At 40.3% G+C, this 17,602-nt stretch overlaps 1 protein-coding gene across 1 annotated transcript; it reads left to right on the plus strand.

Annotated features, from left to right (window-relative positions):
- Positions 1–4,445: 4,445 nt before the first annotated feature.
- Positions 4,446–12,147, plus strand: LOC146648139 (uncharacterized). Its single transcript, XM_085389909.1, has 5 exons — positions 4,446–4,920; positions 5,814–5,913; positions 5,998–6,043; positions 6,121–6,373; positions 7,510–12,147. The coding sequence occupies exons 1-5, from the start codon at positions 4,633–4,635 to the stop codon at positions 8,818–8,820; spliced, it is 1,998 nt and encodes a 665-aa protein (XP_085246035.1). The 5' UTR covers positions 4,446–4,632; the 3' UTR covers positions 8,821–12,147.
- Positions 12,148–17,602: the final 5,455 nt, after the last annotated feature.

The following is a 17,602-nucleotide window of genomic DNA, read 5'->3' on the forward strand; positions in this document are numbered from 1 at the left end:
GCAAGAGCTGGCTTTTGAAGTTTCAACACACTCAGCAAATATCCTGCAGCTGAAAATGGATATCAAAATGAGTCAGGGAAGAGGAGGAAACCAGACTGTCCTTGATTCATAATTAATGGCTCTAATCTAACACATTAATACACAACACAAAAACAACATCTCCTATACGCACATCAAAGGCATGTGCAAACACACCAACAAACACAAATTACTGTTGAGGCAGCCTGATGAGAGATTGATTGACTGGCCTCCTCGGGGCATAGATATGCTGCACTCATTAGCTGACACGTGAAATCATTTTTCAATTACCCAGGAAGCTGGGGGCCTTACACCCAGTGGGAGAATAAATCCACCAATCCCCATTATATCTTTTTTTTACTCTCTCATGCCTTAAAAATGTTTGGATATTGGGAATACTTGTGTCATGTCTACATGTCATGTCTACAGGGGACACAGGAGAGCAACCACCTGCTGCACAAAGCGGCAGTTGTGAGTGTCTTTCCTGTTTGTTCAGGGGCCACTTAAGTGACCCTGCGTCTGTATTTCAGCCACATGTCCATGTGGTGGACTAATCACCATTAGCTGCTATAATTTAGATAATCACTTGGTCAGGAGGTCAGCTTATTTACTAAAGCTGGTGACTAGAAAGGATCTTTCTGCAGTTGAAAAAGTCCCTCAGCTTAATGTAGACCCCAACTATGGAATTTCAAGTGTCTGAATAGGATATTTATACATAATCAAATATTTCTTTGGGCAATAAAAAGGCAAATAAAATACAGATTTCTGAGGATTATTTATATGCTGATTTGTAAATTATCTGTTTCTTTACATGGAGAACAGGATGTCTTAACACAGAAAATGCACAGTGATGGTTGCACACAAACTGGCCAGTGGTTTCTCTTCTTCTGTCCATCCAAGATGTCCTTTGAGGCACATAGGAACTTCTAAAGTTCAAAGAGCAGCTTAAACAGCAATGCAGCCACTCATTGTTGGATAAGGAGTTGCCCCCTGGTTTGTGGTAATTCTTGCATTAGTCTTTTGAAATGTAAAGCTTCAGTTATGTCATGATATCACACCTACTCTGCAGTGGCCGTGACATCCTAGTTTTACAGTGTGTTGAGGTAGAGGCAAAAGCTGAACAGCACCACCTAATGGTGTTTTTACAAACCTGCAAATCTACTGCATATTTTTTTTCTAAAGGACTGAACTCTTTTTTTTCAGACTCAAAAATAATCATTGCCAATCTAAATTAGAGCCATTCTGTGAGCTCTGCCGTCTGCGGAAAGTGCGTGCTTTTATTTTAATTACAAATAAGGTGCATATTTTATTCTGTTTGTCACAGAACCTATATTTGTTATTTTCCTTTTAAGGTAATACCATTAACTGTGGTAGTACTATCTGCTTCATACACTCACTCGCTTTACACGCACCTTACTAGGTTTAGAAGTATAGAAGTTCACCTGCTCATTAATCAAAATAATCTATAATAATAATAAACTAATCAGCCCAACACATGGCAGCAGCTCAGTGGATTTATGCATGTAGACATGGCCAAAAAATCTGCATCAACTGCGTGATGCTATCATGTTAATATGTACCAAAATCTCTGAGGTGATTTCCACCACCTTGTTGAATCTATGCCATGACTATTAGCAAGGTGTACCAAATGAAGTGTCCAGTGAGTGCTCATTGAGACCAATGACTGTAAAAATCTGCTTATATATATATATATATATATATATATATATATATATATATATATATATATATATATATATATATATATATATATATATATATCAAAACAATTCTATAAAATCATTAATTGATCCATGTACTGGCCGGTGTACTCCAGACAACAAATCACTCGAACCCACCATTAAAACCCCGCCCACAAGCTCTCGCTGCTACGGCAACAGGCACGGCAGCTTATCACTGCTGAGGTGTAAAAACTGCAAAACCAGTTGACGTTTTGGTGTTATTAAGGTTTTATAAAGGTGTGCAAGAGGTTTAAGAAACTGAAAATGTGCTCTGTGATCAGTTGTGTGACCAGTCGACTCTGGAGAAGAGTGAGGAGACTGGAAAAGTGTGTGTTCCCCAAATGATTGCCAGTGGTACCTGGAGGTTATTAGCTGTCACTGGGTGAAAATGGTCGCAAAGAAGCTGCTACACTAAGAACTTAGTGACTGCTTTAGCTGCTAGTAGATAGGCTGTAGTTTCTCACGTTCGTCTGCAAGTACTCAACCAGCAGTAGTAAAATTGAGAAAGTATGACATAAACCAGAAATAGAGACGGTTCACCCTCATAGTAAAAGTTGTGCCTCAGAGCTGCAGCTGACATGTTTCGAAAGGAGCAACTTCTTTAAAGGCTAACCATCTCATTACTGATTTGTGTCACACTTTTGACTGATTCACTGCAGCTCAAAGACAGCTGGCCAGTATTTGTAGAAAAGTCAGTCGGTTTCATACAAACTATGCTAGTTACAAAGCAATCACACAGAGGTGTACTACCAGTTGGGAAATGCACCTTTTTCCTTAGAAACAGTTAGCATGGGGACACTGACCAGTCTGCAGGTCTGTGTGTTGAGTGCCTTATTCATTTGTGTGTAACATGATTAGCGGTCACACGTCTGCAAATACTCAAAAGCATCAGAAGTCTTTTTGCGGCCTCAAGTATCGCCATCTGGTGGCCTTGAGATAGAATGCAGGTTTAATGCGCTTCCCAGTTGGCTTCAATATTTTCTTTTAAGATTAGCATGTATAAAGATGAGGGGGAAGTTTATTGTGAATGAAAACGCCTCCAGCTGTTCAGTAAATGTAAAGTTAAAGGGATAAGGTCACCCATGGAGCGCTCTTCGTCTTAAAGCAGTGATGTCCTTAATGCGACTACACCTACCAGGTGGGAAAGTCAGGCCACAAAACTGCATACAGTTAATGTTACACATGATTAATTTCTGACTTCTTAAGTTAACACATCTAGTTTTAGTTAACTGTAATAATCCTGGATGCTGGCTTGAGCCTCACATTTGCCTGGAGCCTTTCTGTGTGGGGTTTGCACATTTTTCCTGTGCTTGCATGGGCTTCCTCAAGATACTCCAGCTCTCTCCTACAGTCCAAAGCCAGCGGGGCTTCAGCCAACCCCCCGAAATCCCACATCCGCCTGAACACACGGCAGCGGCCTTACAAGTGTCAGCTCTGTGATCAATCCTTCAATGACAATGTGATCTTGAAGAATCACATCCCCTGTTATCACACGGCAACTCCTGGACAGAAAAACGGCAGCGCTGGTGGTGCTCTGGCTAATGGGACAGAGTGACTGTGGACGAGGAGGAGCAGGAGAAGGAGGAGGAAGACATGAAGCAAAAGGAGATCTAGTGGGAGAAGAAAAATTTGACTGCGACATTGACCCAGCTGAAAAAAAAGGAAAAAGTCCAATAGTAAAAACAGTAGTAAGACCAACAACAAATCAGGATATTTGAAACAATGAACTAAAAATACTGAGCTAATGATTTATTCAGAAACAGCTTAATGTGTCTTTTACATCCCCTGGCTAGCCGAAGAGATAGGAGGGAATAACATAAAGTTAAAATAGTGAAAGAGGAGTCAAGATGGCATTTTTAAAGGTTTATTTTCTGCTAGTTTAAAACTTTGGTTCAGACTGACATTTAACTCAAGGGAGAGCTAACGCCAACATAACAAACAAAACATCCCTAACAGAAAATAAAAGGAACTTGCCCAATGCCAAAGAAAACAAAATATACAAAGATAGCCAACCTAACCAGCACATAAACAGTAGAAAACAAGGGATTACGTTACAAAAGCAATTCTCCCCTACAGGCAGTCTGAACAAAGTCACATAAGGCTAAAAATACAAATCAAAGGCATGTGAGCCTGCACATGTATGGCAGTGAAAATGGCCAGAAGGCCCAGAAACACAGCTTCACAAACGTTATATAGGGATCTGCCGATTGCTGATTGACTTGATTCAAGCAGCAGCACCCAATCAGGACAGAGAAGGCATTATTTCACAAAGAAAAAGCTATCCTCCTGGGGCATGTAACAGTAGCACACAGGACCAGACTGTTTTCCACATGTGCTTTTACACTGGAAATATCCAGTGTTTTAATACCCATATTAGAAATGCTGTGTAACAACTGTGTTAAAGGCCACCATACCAGTTATTATAGTTTTCTATTTTCTGATTACTTTTTAAATACCAGTTATTATAGTATAGTTTTCTATTTTCTGATTACTTTAAAAAAAAATCATTTCTTGATTTTAATATAGCTTTGATTGTTTGAAAATGTCTAGTTTTACTTTAGTTTTTTTTTTAATAGTTTCAGTGTTGGTTTTAGTCTTTTTAATTTTTAATTTGTGGAGCTGTGCAAGTTTTCTACCTAAGTGACGAGAAATGCCAGCGTCATCTACTTGTTAAGCCGGGATACGCTGGTCGCCAAACCAAGCGAACCCAGCCAGAGAGCCACGCCAGTTCTGTTAGCACAACATTCGCTTACTTAGCCATTAGCCTGCCATTGTTGTTTATGTTAAAATGTGGCAGCTACAGCAAGCGAGCGTTAAAACGTAACGCTGTCCGACCACTTCTACAACTGGAGGGTCACATCTGTAGCCCAGCATGTGCTCCGTCGTTGGTTGTGATTCGTGGCGACACAATGTGCAGCGGTTCAGGCTACCAGAGGACCCGGAGAGGAGACTGGAGTGGGTCCTGTTTCTGTTCGAAGTCAACAAGCAGCGACTAAAAGAATCGTCCTGGACTGATATCACTATTTGCAGTCAACACTTCACAGATGACTGCTTCGTGAGCTTGGCTCTGAGTGGCTCGGTGCAGCTGAAGCCCGGTGCTGTCCCCTCACTGTGGGTCAACACAGAGCCAGAGGAACCCGTGGAGAGCCCACAGGATGAGGTAAGTCAGCTGAGGGATCACCTGTTGCTGGACTTCACCGGATCTTTAAAAAACTGCTCCCAAGCCAGCTTCCACGTTGCTTTGCGTTATACCTATATACTGTGTATTACGGAAAGAGAAACTGAGACGTGTTTACAAAATAAAAGCGACTTTCAAATGAATGTGATTTCTATGTTAGCCCACACCACACGTTTAGTCTGGCATAAATGCCAAAATACTATAGAAAATGAATTCATTTCAAAATTAAACATAAATAATGAAAGCTGATTTATTTATTTAATTAAGATTTTAAGTCGTGAACAGCCATTACAGGTGAACGTCCTGTTTCCACAGACTAATTTTATTTTAGATCCACAGTACACACCCTTATCGAGTTACTCAGTCAATATCAATCAATAAGTCAGTTTGATTTTGTATTTCAAAGTAAAGAGACTTTACTTTTTCCACTATCCATCTATTAGAAGGAAAGATTTGCTTCCACAGACTAATTTTACTAAAGATCAACAACATCAAAAGCTATCCGAAATTGCGTATATGAATACTGTTGATCTAAAGTATATTAAGTGACATATTAACTATTTTTAATGGCTTTACACGGTGTTTGAATTGCAATTCTAAGCGTGGCTATTTTAAGACAAGTTTATCATATTTCAATATTTCTGTTATCTGCAATTTGATTTTTTTTTTCACATAAATTTTTGTTTTGTGTTTTATTATTGCTATTTCATCAATGACAGGCTAAATTTTTTTGGTTGTTGAAATGAGTCACTTGAAGAGCAATTTTACTTTGAAATCCATACATTGATGGGTATAGACAAAAAACGCATGCTTGTTAACTGTTTGTGGCTTTGTTTGACTGAAAGCTTTTGTGTTTTTTTGTGATTTTTGTGTAGGAACCTGTTACCACCACAGATGCAGATAGTCAGTGTGATGACCTAGAATTATGTAAGAGCTCTACTTGTTCCCCTGAAATAACAGAATGCCCCTTGAGAGGTAAGAAAGTGTCCATATCACACCATTAAAAATCTAAAGTGTGACAAAGTGTTGTATTCAAGCCTGTCCCCCACAATGTTTCAGATGCTCTCACTCCTGAAACTCCAGACACAGATTCGAACCAGGAATTGTAAGTTCCACATTTCTGAGCATGTTTGAAGATGTGACATCATGACGCGTCTGACTGTTTGTATTCTTGTGTTTCAGGCCTGCACTTCAGAACGACAAATACATGGTGAATGAAAATTGCCTCCTGAAGGTGTTTGGCCAAAAGTGCCCAACATGTGGAGACAAACTCCAGGCAGTGAAAGTAACCTATGGGGAGCTCATCATCTTGAAACAACGATGCCATAAGTGCGACTACAAAAACAAGCGGAATGGTCAGGTCAGTGCCCCTCTCCCTGCCGCTGAAGATGGACGCCTGACAAGAGGCACAGAGGGAACCCCAGAGACCCAGCTGGTAGGTTTAACCTGATTTACTGTCTATTAAAGAAAACTTGGTCATCAGAGAAGTTTGCAATGTGTTTATTTTATGATTCCTAACTGGACTTGACTCATAAAAAGTTTAATATGACATATTTCATTAAATATCATAGACTAAAAGATAGCTGTATCCGCCGTAATGTCACGCATTATGGTTGGGATTGCATTGGTAATGCTTAATGATATGAATTGAGATGCTTATTTTAGCTAGCAGAAAGCAGTCTTTCAAAAAAAGTGTATTCAAACAGCTGACTAGAGCAGCCTACCTGTCTTTCAAAATGGATGTAATTTTGAATTATAATGTAACCAAAAACAATAGTTGTGTTTCACTCTGAAGTACAGACTTCTTGGATGGGTTATACTATACAGCAGGATGTAGCAGGCGCCCCAAAAGGAACACGCAAGACCACTAACACAGTGACTCCAATTAGCAGATGTGACGCCGCTGCAGACACCAACGGGTTTACAGCTGCCTGTGTCAGCACACTCAATCAAAGTGGCCACGCCCCTAACCCTTACTATTCACACGGATTAGTTATAAAAAATTCTCCCACTTGCAGATGTTGTAAACGAGAAAACTATCCATAGAGATCAAAACCGTTTTGGTAGCAGTCTGTAAAATTATTTTGAATTCTCTAAAGCCGGGTATTTTAACTTAAGACATGACAGGGATTGACTCACTTTTGGAGCCAGCTTCACGTAGTCATGATAGGAGCTTCCCACTTAGTTTCTGGGAGTTTCTTCAGAAGTGATGGTGCAAATAGCAACTCTTAAGATCTCACATCACTTCACAATTTAATCAAGCTACTTTTTTTTGGATTGAGAGTCATACATGCGTTTAATTTGTTTGGCTCTCAGAAGTAATAATTCTCTCAGAAAGATGCAAATTCTGCGTCTCTATTATTCCATTTGGAACAAAAAAGTATCTGTTTTCTGCTTTTTGTGTCTTTACCCGCGCTTTTGCTGAATTGCAGTTTTAAAAAAAGCATTTATAGAAATGATACTTTGTCCTTTGCTTGCACCTCTGTCTTAGTCATTTTTCATGAAAACTCTTTGCTGTACAGGCTTGAAAAAGTTTCCCAAATGCTACGTTGCCATTCTTGTCATTCACAGTCAGCGCTAAGAGACGACAACGCCGGCGCTGTGGCTTTGTCTGAGGCCGTCACTTTTAGCGATGAAAAAAGCGATCCTTCAGACGACGAAGAGGAAGGCAATAGAGGTGGGATGAGTTCAGATGGGGACTGGAATCCCACGGAGGAACTTTTGGTGGCTGACGAGCTCACAAAGGAGTCTGAGGAGGAAACCGAGGATGAAGGCGAAGAGGAAGATTTTGAATCCCCGGGTGGCCTCGAAATTAATGAGCTGTGCACAGAGTGCGGACGTTTTTTCCTCATCCTGAAGCCTCACACATGCGAGCACAAAATAAAACCCTACTCCTGCAATATCTGCGGGAAAAGGTGCGTTTCTGAGATTGCTCTAAGAAATCATAGCGAAATCCACGACGAAACGTACGAGCATCCTTGCAAGTATTGCTATGTCACCTTCAAAACCAGGGCGGACAAATTTAGGCACGAGCTGACCCACCAGGATAAAAAAGATCCCTTTAAATGTCCCGACTGTCCAAAGACATTCGCCACCAGTAAAGAACGCCGGAGCCACCTGGCAAAGCACAGAGTCTCGAGGGAGTTCAAATGTGGAGTCTGTGGGATTGAATTCAAGGACATACATCATCTCAGGAGGCACTCCGTTGTGCACACAGGACTGAAACCGTACAAGTGTTCGGTGTGCCAGCGTGGCTTCAACCAGACGAGCCACCTGAAGTCCCACATGCGTCTGCACACCGGGGAGCGGCCGTACAAGTGTCAGCTCTGTGACATGTGCTTCAACCACAACGTGAGCTTGAAAAGTCACGTCCAGCGTTACCACATGTCCAGCTCTGGACTTCAGCAGATGGATAAAAGGGCAAATGATGCTAAGAGGAACAAGAAAAAGAGAGACGTGAACTCTGAGTTTGACAGTGTGAAACTAAAACAGAAGGTTCAGAGGGAGAGATCAATGAAGCCGAAAAGTAAAAGGAGAAGCACGGACAGGCCCAGAGGAAGGCCGAGGAGAAGAGCAGCGGGGGAAATTAAAGGCCAGCGTTCAAAGGCAAAAACGCCAAAATCAAAGGTACAGAAGTTAAAGAAAACAGGCTCCGGTGATGAGGGGAGCGAGGACAAGCAGTCAGGTAGTGATTTATCCTTTGACTCGACAGAAGAGGAGGAAGAAGAAGAAGAGGAGGAGGAGGAGACATTGGGAAGGCGACCAAACGGTGACAGTGACTCTGATTTTGACCCAGAAGTAGAAGCAAAGAAGAAGAGGTGCAGCAGCCAGAAGACTGTTAAGAAACGGAGAGAAAGATCAAAGAAGGGCCTGGTGGTCTGAAGTCTGTGGTTTTTGTTTTTTTGTTTGTCTTTTTTAATGATGTAAAAACAGAAGGATCACACTACACAGCCACTATTGATATAATTCAGTACATGCATGAAATCGTTGCTTTATAGGGAGTTCCACACTGTTGTTTGATTTTCCGAAGCCTTTTTATCTTAACAGATGTGGAGGTGAATTGCAAACAGATGGAAGCTGATCGAACGTTATGGCACTGCTTGCCTGAAGAAGAGCAAGTCAGTATTTATTCAGAATCAAAATGACGCTAATGTAAGAATGAACTTCCATTGTTTTTATTTTTATCACTACATACAGTCAGTTTCCAGTCTTATATTAGCTCTGCCACAACATGTGGTTTTTATTTGATGAGAAAACCTTATTTTATTTAATCTTTAAATATGATATAAGTTTACATTATGACATTTATAAAGAGAAACTTCACAATTATAATTTACAACTGAGGAATGCAAGGAGGTCCTACTTCTCTGACATCATCACTAAAAACAGCCATAATGCTCGGGTCTTATTTTCTACAGTTGACAGGCTAACAAACCCTCCTGTGTCAGTGGCAGCTGAACTTCATTCGACCATGGCCTGCAATGACTTTGCCAAATTCTTCACTGAAAAAATCCAAAAAATTAGACAAGCAATTGGTACATCAACAGCAGATCCAGGATATGTACTGTGTCCACCAAAAAACTGTTTAAACACCATGAAACAGTTTCAACCTATTAACAGCAAAGACCTGGAGGACATCTTAGGTCAACTGAACTCCTCCTCCTGCTGTTTAGATGTCCTGCCAACAAGTTTTTTCAAAAAGGTCTCAAAGACTTTAGAGTCAGACCTGTTACAGATCGTCAACTTTTCTTTATTATCAGGTGTGTTTCCAGAATCACTAAAAACTGCTGTAATCAAACCTATACTGAAAAAGGATAATCTTGACAAGACACAAATGAACAACTACAGGCCGATCTCAAATCTCCCGTTTTTAAGTAAGATCATTGAAAAAGCAGTTTCTCAACAGCTCAGTTACTTCTTAAAAGAGAATAATTGCTACGATGCCTTCCAGTCAGGTTTTAGACAGAACCACAGCACTGAAACCGCTCTGACCAAAGTGTTTAATGACATATGTCTGAATACAGACAGTGGAAAAATGTCAGTCCTAGTTTTACTGGATCTCAGTGCAGCATTTGATACAGTTGACCACAACATATTACTCAAACGACTGGAGAACTGGACAGGTCTTTCAGGAACTGTACTAAACTGGTTCAAAACATACGTAGAAAACAGGAAATACTTTGTATCAATAGGTAACTTCACATCTGAGCAGACAAGTATCACATGTGGAGTTCCCCAAGGTTCCATCTTGGGACCCCTTCTGTTTAACATTTACATGCTCCCACTGGCACAGATTATAAACAACAACAAAATAAACTATCACAGCTATGCAGATGACACACAAATATATATCACAATGTCACCAGGAGACCGAGGCCCTGTACAGGCTCTTGGTAAATGCATTGAGGAAATCAATGACTGGTTGTGCCACAATTTTCTCCAGTTAAACAAAAACAAAACTGAGGTAATAGTCTTTGGCGCCAAAGAAAAACGATTACAGGTCACCAGAGAACTTCAATCTATACATCTAAAAACCACAAACCAGGCGAGAAATTTGGGTGTAGTGATGGATGCAGACCTAAACTTAGAAAAACACATTAAGACAATAACAAAGTCAGCTTACTATCACCTCAAGAATATATCAAGGATAAAAGATCTGATGTCTCAACAGGACCTGGAAAAACTAGTCCATGCATTCATCTTTAGTAGGCTTGATTACTGTAACAGCATCTTTACAGGTCTACCTAAAAAATCAGTCAGACAACTACAGCTCATTCAGAACTCTGCTGCTCGAGTCCTCACTAAGACCAAAAAAGTGGACCACATCAGTCCAGCTCTGAGGTCCTTACACTGGCTGCCTGTCCGTCAGAGGATAGACTTTAAAGTTCTGATGCTGGCCTATAAAGCTCTGAATGGTTTAGGACCAAAATACATCAATGACCTCCTGACCCAGTATGAACCATCCAGATCCCTCAGGTCATCTGGATCCGGTCTTTTATCAGTTCCCAGAGTCAGAACCAGACACGGAGAAGCTGCATTCAGCTTTTATGCTCCATATATCTGGAACAAACTCCCAGAAAGCCTCAGATCAGCTGAAACACTCAGTTTATTTAAATCCAGGTTGAAGACTCACCTGTTCTCAGCTGCATTTGAATAAAGCACCAAATCCACACTTTAAGCTTAAATTTCAAAACTTACATTTAACTACTGATTTTATCTACTGTTCTGATTTTATCTGTTTTGATTTTATATACTGTTGTTTGTTTGTTTGTTTGTTAATTAGTTAGTTAGTTTATTTGCTTGTTTTAATCAATTTTAAATCATGCTTTTTATTTGTTCTTGTTTCTAATGTCTCTGTAAAGCACTTTGAATCACCTTGTTGTTGAATTGTGCTATACAAATAAACTTGCCTTGCCTTGCCTTGCCTTGCCTTACATTTTGAAAATGTAACAGAAAATGCAGAAAACTCAAAAGCTTAATCTGAGAGTCTACAGGCCTCAGTTAGGATGTTAAATGTTAAAGTTCATGAGAGTACGATTAGAAAAAAGACTGAGCAAGTTTAGGTTGTTTGGAAGGGATGCAAGCAGAAAGCATCTGAATAAACAGCACGACTTCTGAAGCAAACAAGGCCAAAGTGGAGATGTTTGTCCATAATGCACAGCAAACATGATGGTGAACCCCAAACACAGAACATCAGCTCAAACATCCCATACAAACTGTCAGTCACGGTGGTGGAGGCTGATGATTTGGGTTTGTTTTAGAGCTGGGCAGATCAATCTAAATATCGATAGTATTGACATCAACACTGGTACTGGATCGAGACTAGCATGATGGTATTGGTACTTTGTTTCTATCCCCTAAGTTCATTGCACTGTGAAAAATGTCTGAAGCTTTATGTGATAATTGAGATTTAAACAACAGAAGTTGACCCAAGTTTCATCATTCATGAAAAGTTGAATGGTTCGTTTGCTATATTAACTAATTATCATGGAAAGTAAAATCACAGTGATTCATTGTTCATTAAAATGTGTTCAGAATTTGCAAATTGATGATAATTCATCTTAAAAATCATGACACTCCCCTACACAAGCTGCCTTCTATAAGTTCGGTATCAGTATCGGTATCTGCATTACTGGCCCTGTAGTTACCTCATATCAGATCATAGCAACATCTGCAGTATTGCACAGCACTAGTTTGTTTTGCAGCCACAGAAGCTGGACACCTTGCAGTTAAAGTGCTGACCTTAGAGAGCTGTGCATAAATGAAGGCCAAGAAACGTCAACGAAGAGAAGCAGCACTTAAGGAAGAATGTGCCAAAATTCCTCCACAATGATGTGATTGTGATCGATAAACTCATACAGACAACAGTTACTTCAAATTGTTGCTGATAAAGGCGGTTCTACGAGCTACTGAATCATGAAGCAGACTTAGTTTGTCACAGCAATGAAAACGTCTGTATGTAAACTCTGATGAAGTGATACAGAATATTTTAAAAGAAATACCAGTGGCTTTTTATTTTTAAGTTTATTAGCTGCAAATGATGATGATTTATTCATTATGATAAACTTTTTTGATTTGACCATTATGTCTAGCAAAACTAGAACTATGGGTTTGTAAAAGTAAATAAAAGTCTTTGCTTGTTTGTTGAAGCACCACTGAGAAACTAAATATAGTGATTTACTGAAAAAAAATGTCCAGCAAAGGTGTCCAGCTACAGTTTTGAAAGTCTGCAATCTTTATCCTGTCATTTACTTCATGTTATGTGCTTATGGAAGATTACATTAAATAAGTCAGCCTGATGGTTAAAATCAGCAGTGCACTGTCATGTGTTTAGTACAGCTGAACAGTGGACTGTTTGGGGCTATCTCGCAATTCTTGAATTTAAATTGTCAGGGTGTGTCTGGGTTCAGAATCCCCACTTTGATCAAAAACCCTGAATGAATCCCTCTGCCTACATGTTTATCCTTTTTCTCTCTTCCTGTGTGTGTGTGAGAGAGAGAGGGAGTACGCCAGAGCTTAAGGTTGCTTCGAGGCCCATCAAGTTTTTCTGAGAGTTGGTAAAACTTCTTTAGCTTTTCTCTGGTGGAAAAGCTGCCAAGGCTGCTTAGTAGATTAGACCCACTGATGGCTGGCAGATCTAAACGTAGCCTCAATATTTGGAAAAATGAACTAAAAGACTAAAAATTTCTTTACTGAGATACAAAACTTCATACTTCAGGGCTGCACTCTCAAGGCAGTAAGGGAAGCTGCAGAGATTATATTTAGTAGAGATTAAAAAAATGGAAATAGACTCATTTGTCATTTTATTAGGTACACCTTGCTAGTTCAGGGTTGGATCTCTTTGGAGCTGCCTCAATTCTTTGTGGCAATGATTCAACAAGGTGCTGGAAGCCTTCCTTAGATATTTTGGGTGAGTACAAATGGCTCTCACTAACTAAAAGAAGACTGCAGCAAGCTAACATGATAGTTTACCCAAGCTTGAAACCATTAGTTTTCACCTCCTGTGTCAGCCTGACCCTCTTGTCATGGCTATTGCACAGAGATGTGGTTGCTGAAGTGTGGCACAAGCTTTGTATCTTCTGAGCAACGGGTTAAAGATGTATGGAAAGAATGATTTCTGCTCCGTTATAATCAAAAGACGGTGAACTGCAGCAAATATCTCCGAAACTGCAGCTCACACAAAAACGACCTGAAGACAAACACCTATACTTCGGGTAACGTAGTGCCCTGACAGTCCCAGACAACCACTAGATGTCATCATTGTGCCACTAATACTGACTCATTTTTCACAGTGATCACACTGCAGCCATCCCCCCAGCGTGATTACTATGGTAACTGTTACTGATACTGCAGTACCTGTGCTGGCCTGCTGAGTGAAACCTCCATCCCTGCTTCTTCTGCATCTTTACCACTCTTCTAATGTCCTTTTCCCAGGGAGCTAGTGTATTCTCTGCAGGCTACTCCTCACTGCCCCACCCCCCTGTGATCACTTGGTCTTGTAGATGTCTGAAAGCCACACCTCAAAGACCCTGGGAGTATTACACAAGAGCTAAGATGCCCTTGTCAGAGCAAGCTGCTGATGCTTGCAAAATTCATGCACCCTGTCATTTACCGTGTCACAAGGACATCACTGCATAGAAATCTTCCACCATTTTTCCCTCTCTACTTTTTCATTAGGCCCCTCTGTCTGTTTTCTCTCATTTTATTCTGGCGCTCTCTTCAGATCTCTCTCCCCGCCTTCCTCTCTGGGTGCGATGATTTGAAGCGGGTCTTTTTAGGATGTCAGTTAAACAGCCGGAGCTGGCCTGACTGATGCTTTGAGGCAGGCTTGAGACGAGGGGGCCACAGTGAAAATATCTGTTTTTAGAATGCTTGCACTATCTGTGTGAAGATATTATTTATTTGGTGCTACAAATTTGCTCTGTAAGAAACTGCTACCTTTATTGCTGTTCATTTCTTCCACAGTGTAAACCAGAGAGATGGGAACATTAGGAGAAAAAGGCAAAAAAAGTAAGGTCCATATCCACTCATAGCTGGAACTCCTATATAAGTGTTTTGCTTTTATAGCTTCAGTATTTGCTAAAGAAATCAGATTTGGAAATTGGTTTCTGCACAGAGGAGCCCAAATGCCATAAGCCAGACAGATAGGAATCCACCTGGGCCAAATGACATTTTCTTGCTTACCAATTCCCAGACAGCATTACTTGGTTGTTTATTGAAATGCACTTGGCCTTTTGGACTGTGCTCCTTAGTGAGCTTAGCTCAACTGGAAACAGGAGGAAACAGACTGGCACCACCTCAGTAATTATTATAGTAGTTTTGTTGGAAATAAAAAACTTGAAAAATGACAGTGTGACATTTCAGAGCAGTTTTATGTTTAACTTGAAGTAGTATTTTATTTACATGGTGGAAAGCGAGACTGACTGACAGCAGAGCGTTTATTTTCGATCTCAGGCAGATCACAGGCTGCCTTTGCTTAAGTGAAAAATGCTCGTTTGCTAGCTTATCAAGAGCTAAATTCAAGTATTTGTCATATTTGTTCAATATGAGGGAAGCAACAAATAAAATTAAAAAGTATTGCCAGTTTCCTTTTAGAGATGAAATTCTCGTAAACCTACAAACATTTTTTAGTGTAGCCGCTATTATCCAATCCTTCAACCTGACCATTATCAAAGTAATGTTTGTTTATTTGTTAAGCCACGTATCACTGATCTATAGATCGCTGAAGAATAAAAATAAAAAAGGCACTTAACTCAAGGGATGAACCACTGTTATACTTATACATGACAGATAACTTCGCAAAGAATCCATCTGAAATCTTTACACAATTTGTTACTAGCAGCCTGTCACAAAGAATATAATTTGTTTCCATTTATTTAGTTAAATCTAATAAAAATGCCAAAGATAACACAGTTTGACAGACATAAAATCATATTTGTGTTCCAACAAGTGATTCCCAAAGAGTCATTGGTCAGAAACTATGCATGCCTCTGCAGGGTGTGCAGGGTGTCCTTATACGTTTTTGGAAACTGGACAAGTGGATGACATAAGAAGAAGTGGAAGCCCTCCTATCTAGATGGAGTGATGAATCCCAATTTGAAACTTTTGGTTCAGATCATCGTTAATAAGTACAGAGGAGGTCAGGAGAGCGACAGACAACAGTGAGTGTCTACAGCAATCTGTAAAACACAGTGGAGGCTCTGTTGTGGTTTGGGGCTGCATTTCAACCAGTGGTTTTGAAGAGCTTGTCAAAATTGATGGAATTATGAACGCAGAAAAGTGCCATCAGATTCTGTTCTGCCATGCAATGCCATCTGGAATGCATCTGATTGGCAACAGCTTCATTTTTCAGCGTGACAATGATCCCAAACACACTGCCAAAGCAGTAAAAGCATACCTGGATGGAAAAACACTGTGAACACAAGCTCTGTTTTTGTCTTACATACTGTGTTTGTGTGCATGTTCTAGTTAATGTCTGCACCCGTTTCCCGTTTTCTTGGCAATTTTTGGCAACATTTTCAAAGAATCAGAATCAGAATCAGAATACTTTATTGATCCCTGGGGGAAATTATTTTTTGTTACAGTGCTCCATTTTAAACCAACATTAAGACAAGACAGACAATACGCTAACTAAGAATAGTACAATATATACATATATATACATACATACATACATATTAGGAGGAATTAGGAGGAGGCTCAAGACTTTTGCACACTCTGTCGATGTGTCATTCAGCCTCCTTTCCCTCCTGTGGCCTCCTATCTCCACAGTGTGCACAGATGTCTTCCAGTGCTGTGGTAGGACCGTATTAGTCTTTTTTCACTAGTACCTACTCGGCTCAGAAAATGTGATGTCAAAAGACTGCATGCCACTGATTGGCTAGTCTGTGGTGTCACGAGATGATTTCATTACATCCTGATGTCAGTTTTTAATCATGACTGTCTAGCTGGTTAGCACAGCTTAGCTGTGTCTTAGCTGGCTATAGCTTTGCATTCATTTTCAAAACATGAGACCAATTTAAGTCGTTAAGCAGTACAGAAAGTGAATAAATGCAGTTCCTTAAACATCAAAAAGCTGCATTATGTAGACTGCCCACCTCAAATGGTTAAAGATTCCTGGAAAAATTTTTTTGCTGTTCATCTGCTCGGGTTTTGGCGGACATGTTTCTCTGTGTGGCTCGTCCTGTGAAAAGTTTCACAGCAGCAGCTTTTGTTGTCATTCACTGCTTTAGAGCGGCCTTCTTTCCGCAGACACAAAGGGCTGTCACAGAGTATTTATCAATCACAAAGCATTTGTATTCTGTTATTTATCAGCACCCCCTCCCTGTGCAAAATTACCTCCATCAGCAGTGCAATCACTCGTCTCCCGCTATCCAGCCTAACTGACTGGCACGTATTAGCTCGCTCGCTTGTTCTGTCACAGTAGTGCTGCTTTGTCAGTCCAAAACAGCGGGGACTGAGTTGTATGTCAAGGATGTCGGAAAGTTTTCTCCCTGCGTTGGGAGATGTGTTAGATCTTACTCAGAGATGAGCATAAATTTGAAGGGAGAGGGACCCACATATCCGCACTAATGTCAGTTTGGAACTTAAACCCACATTCGGCGCGACTCTGAAACATTTCATAGCATCTGTGCGCGTGTCAAGTTGTCAACTGTGTTGACAATCTGCTGCCAGAATGGCTAAAGCAGCCTTCTTCGCTAAGATTATTACTTCTAATGGTGACAATCCTCGCATCCTATTTAAAATTTTTAACTCAGTGGTGAATCCTCGTCCCTCAATGCCACTCTCGTGCTCCCCAGGTCTCTGTGAAAAATTTTCAAACTACTTTCTAGATAAAGTTTTATCTCTTAGATCTACGCTTCCTTTGGTGGCTGACAGTATGTCTAATCCTGACTGTTCTGCTGCCTTACATCAATTTGAATTAATTTCACTTCCTACTCTGAAGCGTATAACTGAGAAATTAAATAATACTAATTGTGTACATGATGTTCTTCCATCTCGTATAGTCAAGGATTGTTTTAATGTAATTGGACCCTGTCTATTGTCTATATTGAACCTCTCCTTGCTTTCTGGTTATGTACCTTCAGTTCTTAAACATGCTTTTATTCAACCCGTTTTAAAGAAAAATAACCTGGATCATAGTGATTTTGCCAACTATAGACCG

This window comes from Rhamphochromis longiceps, linkage group LG18 (assembly GCF_057381845.1).
Source record: "Rhamphochromis longiceps isolate RC_006_pf linkage group LG18, R_longiceps_female_GT1.1, whole genome shotgun sequence".
NCBI classification, from domain to species: domain Eukaryota; kingdom Metazoa; phylum Chordata; class Actinopteri; order Cichliformes; family Cichlidae; genus Rhamphochromis; species Rhamphochromis longiceps.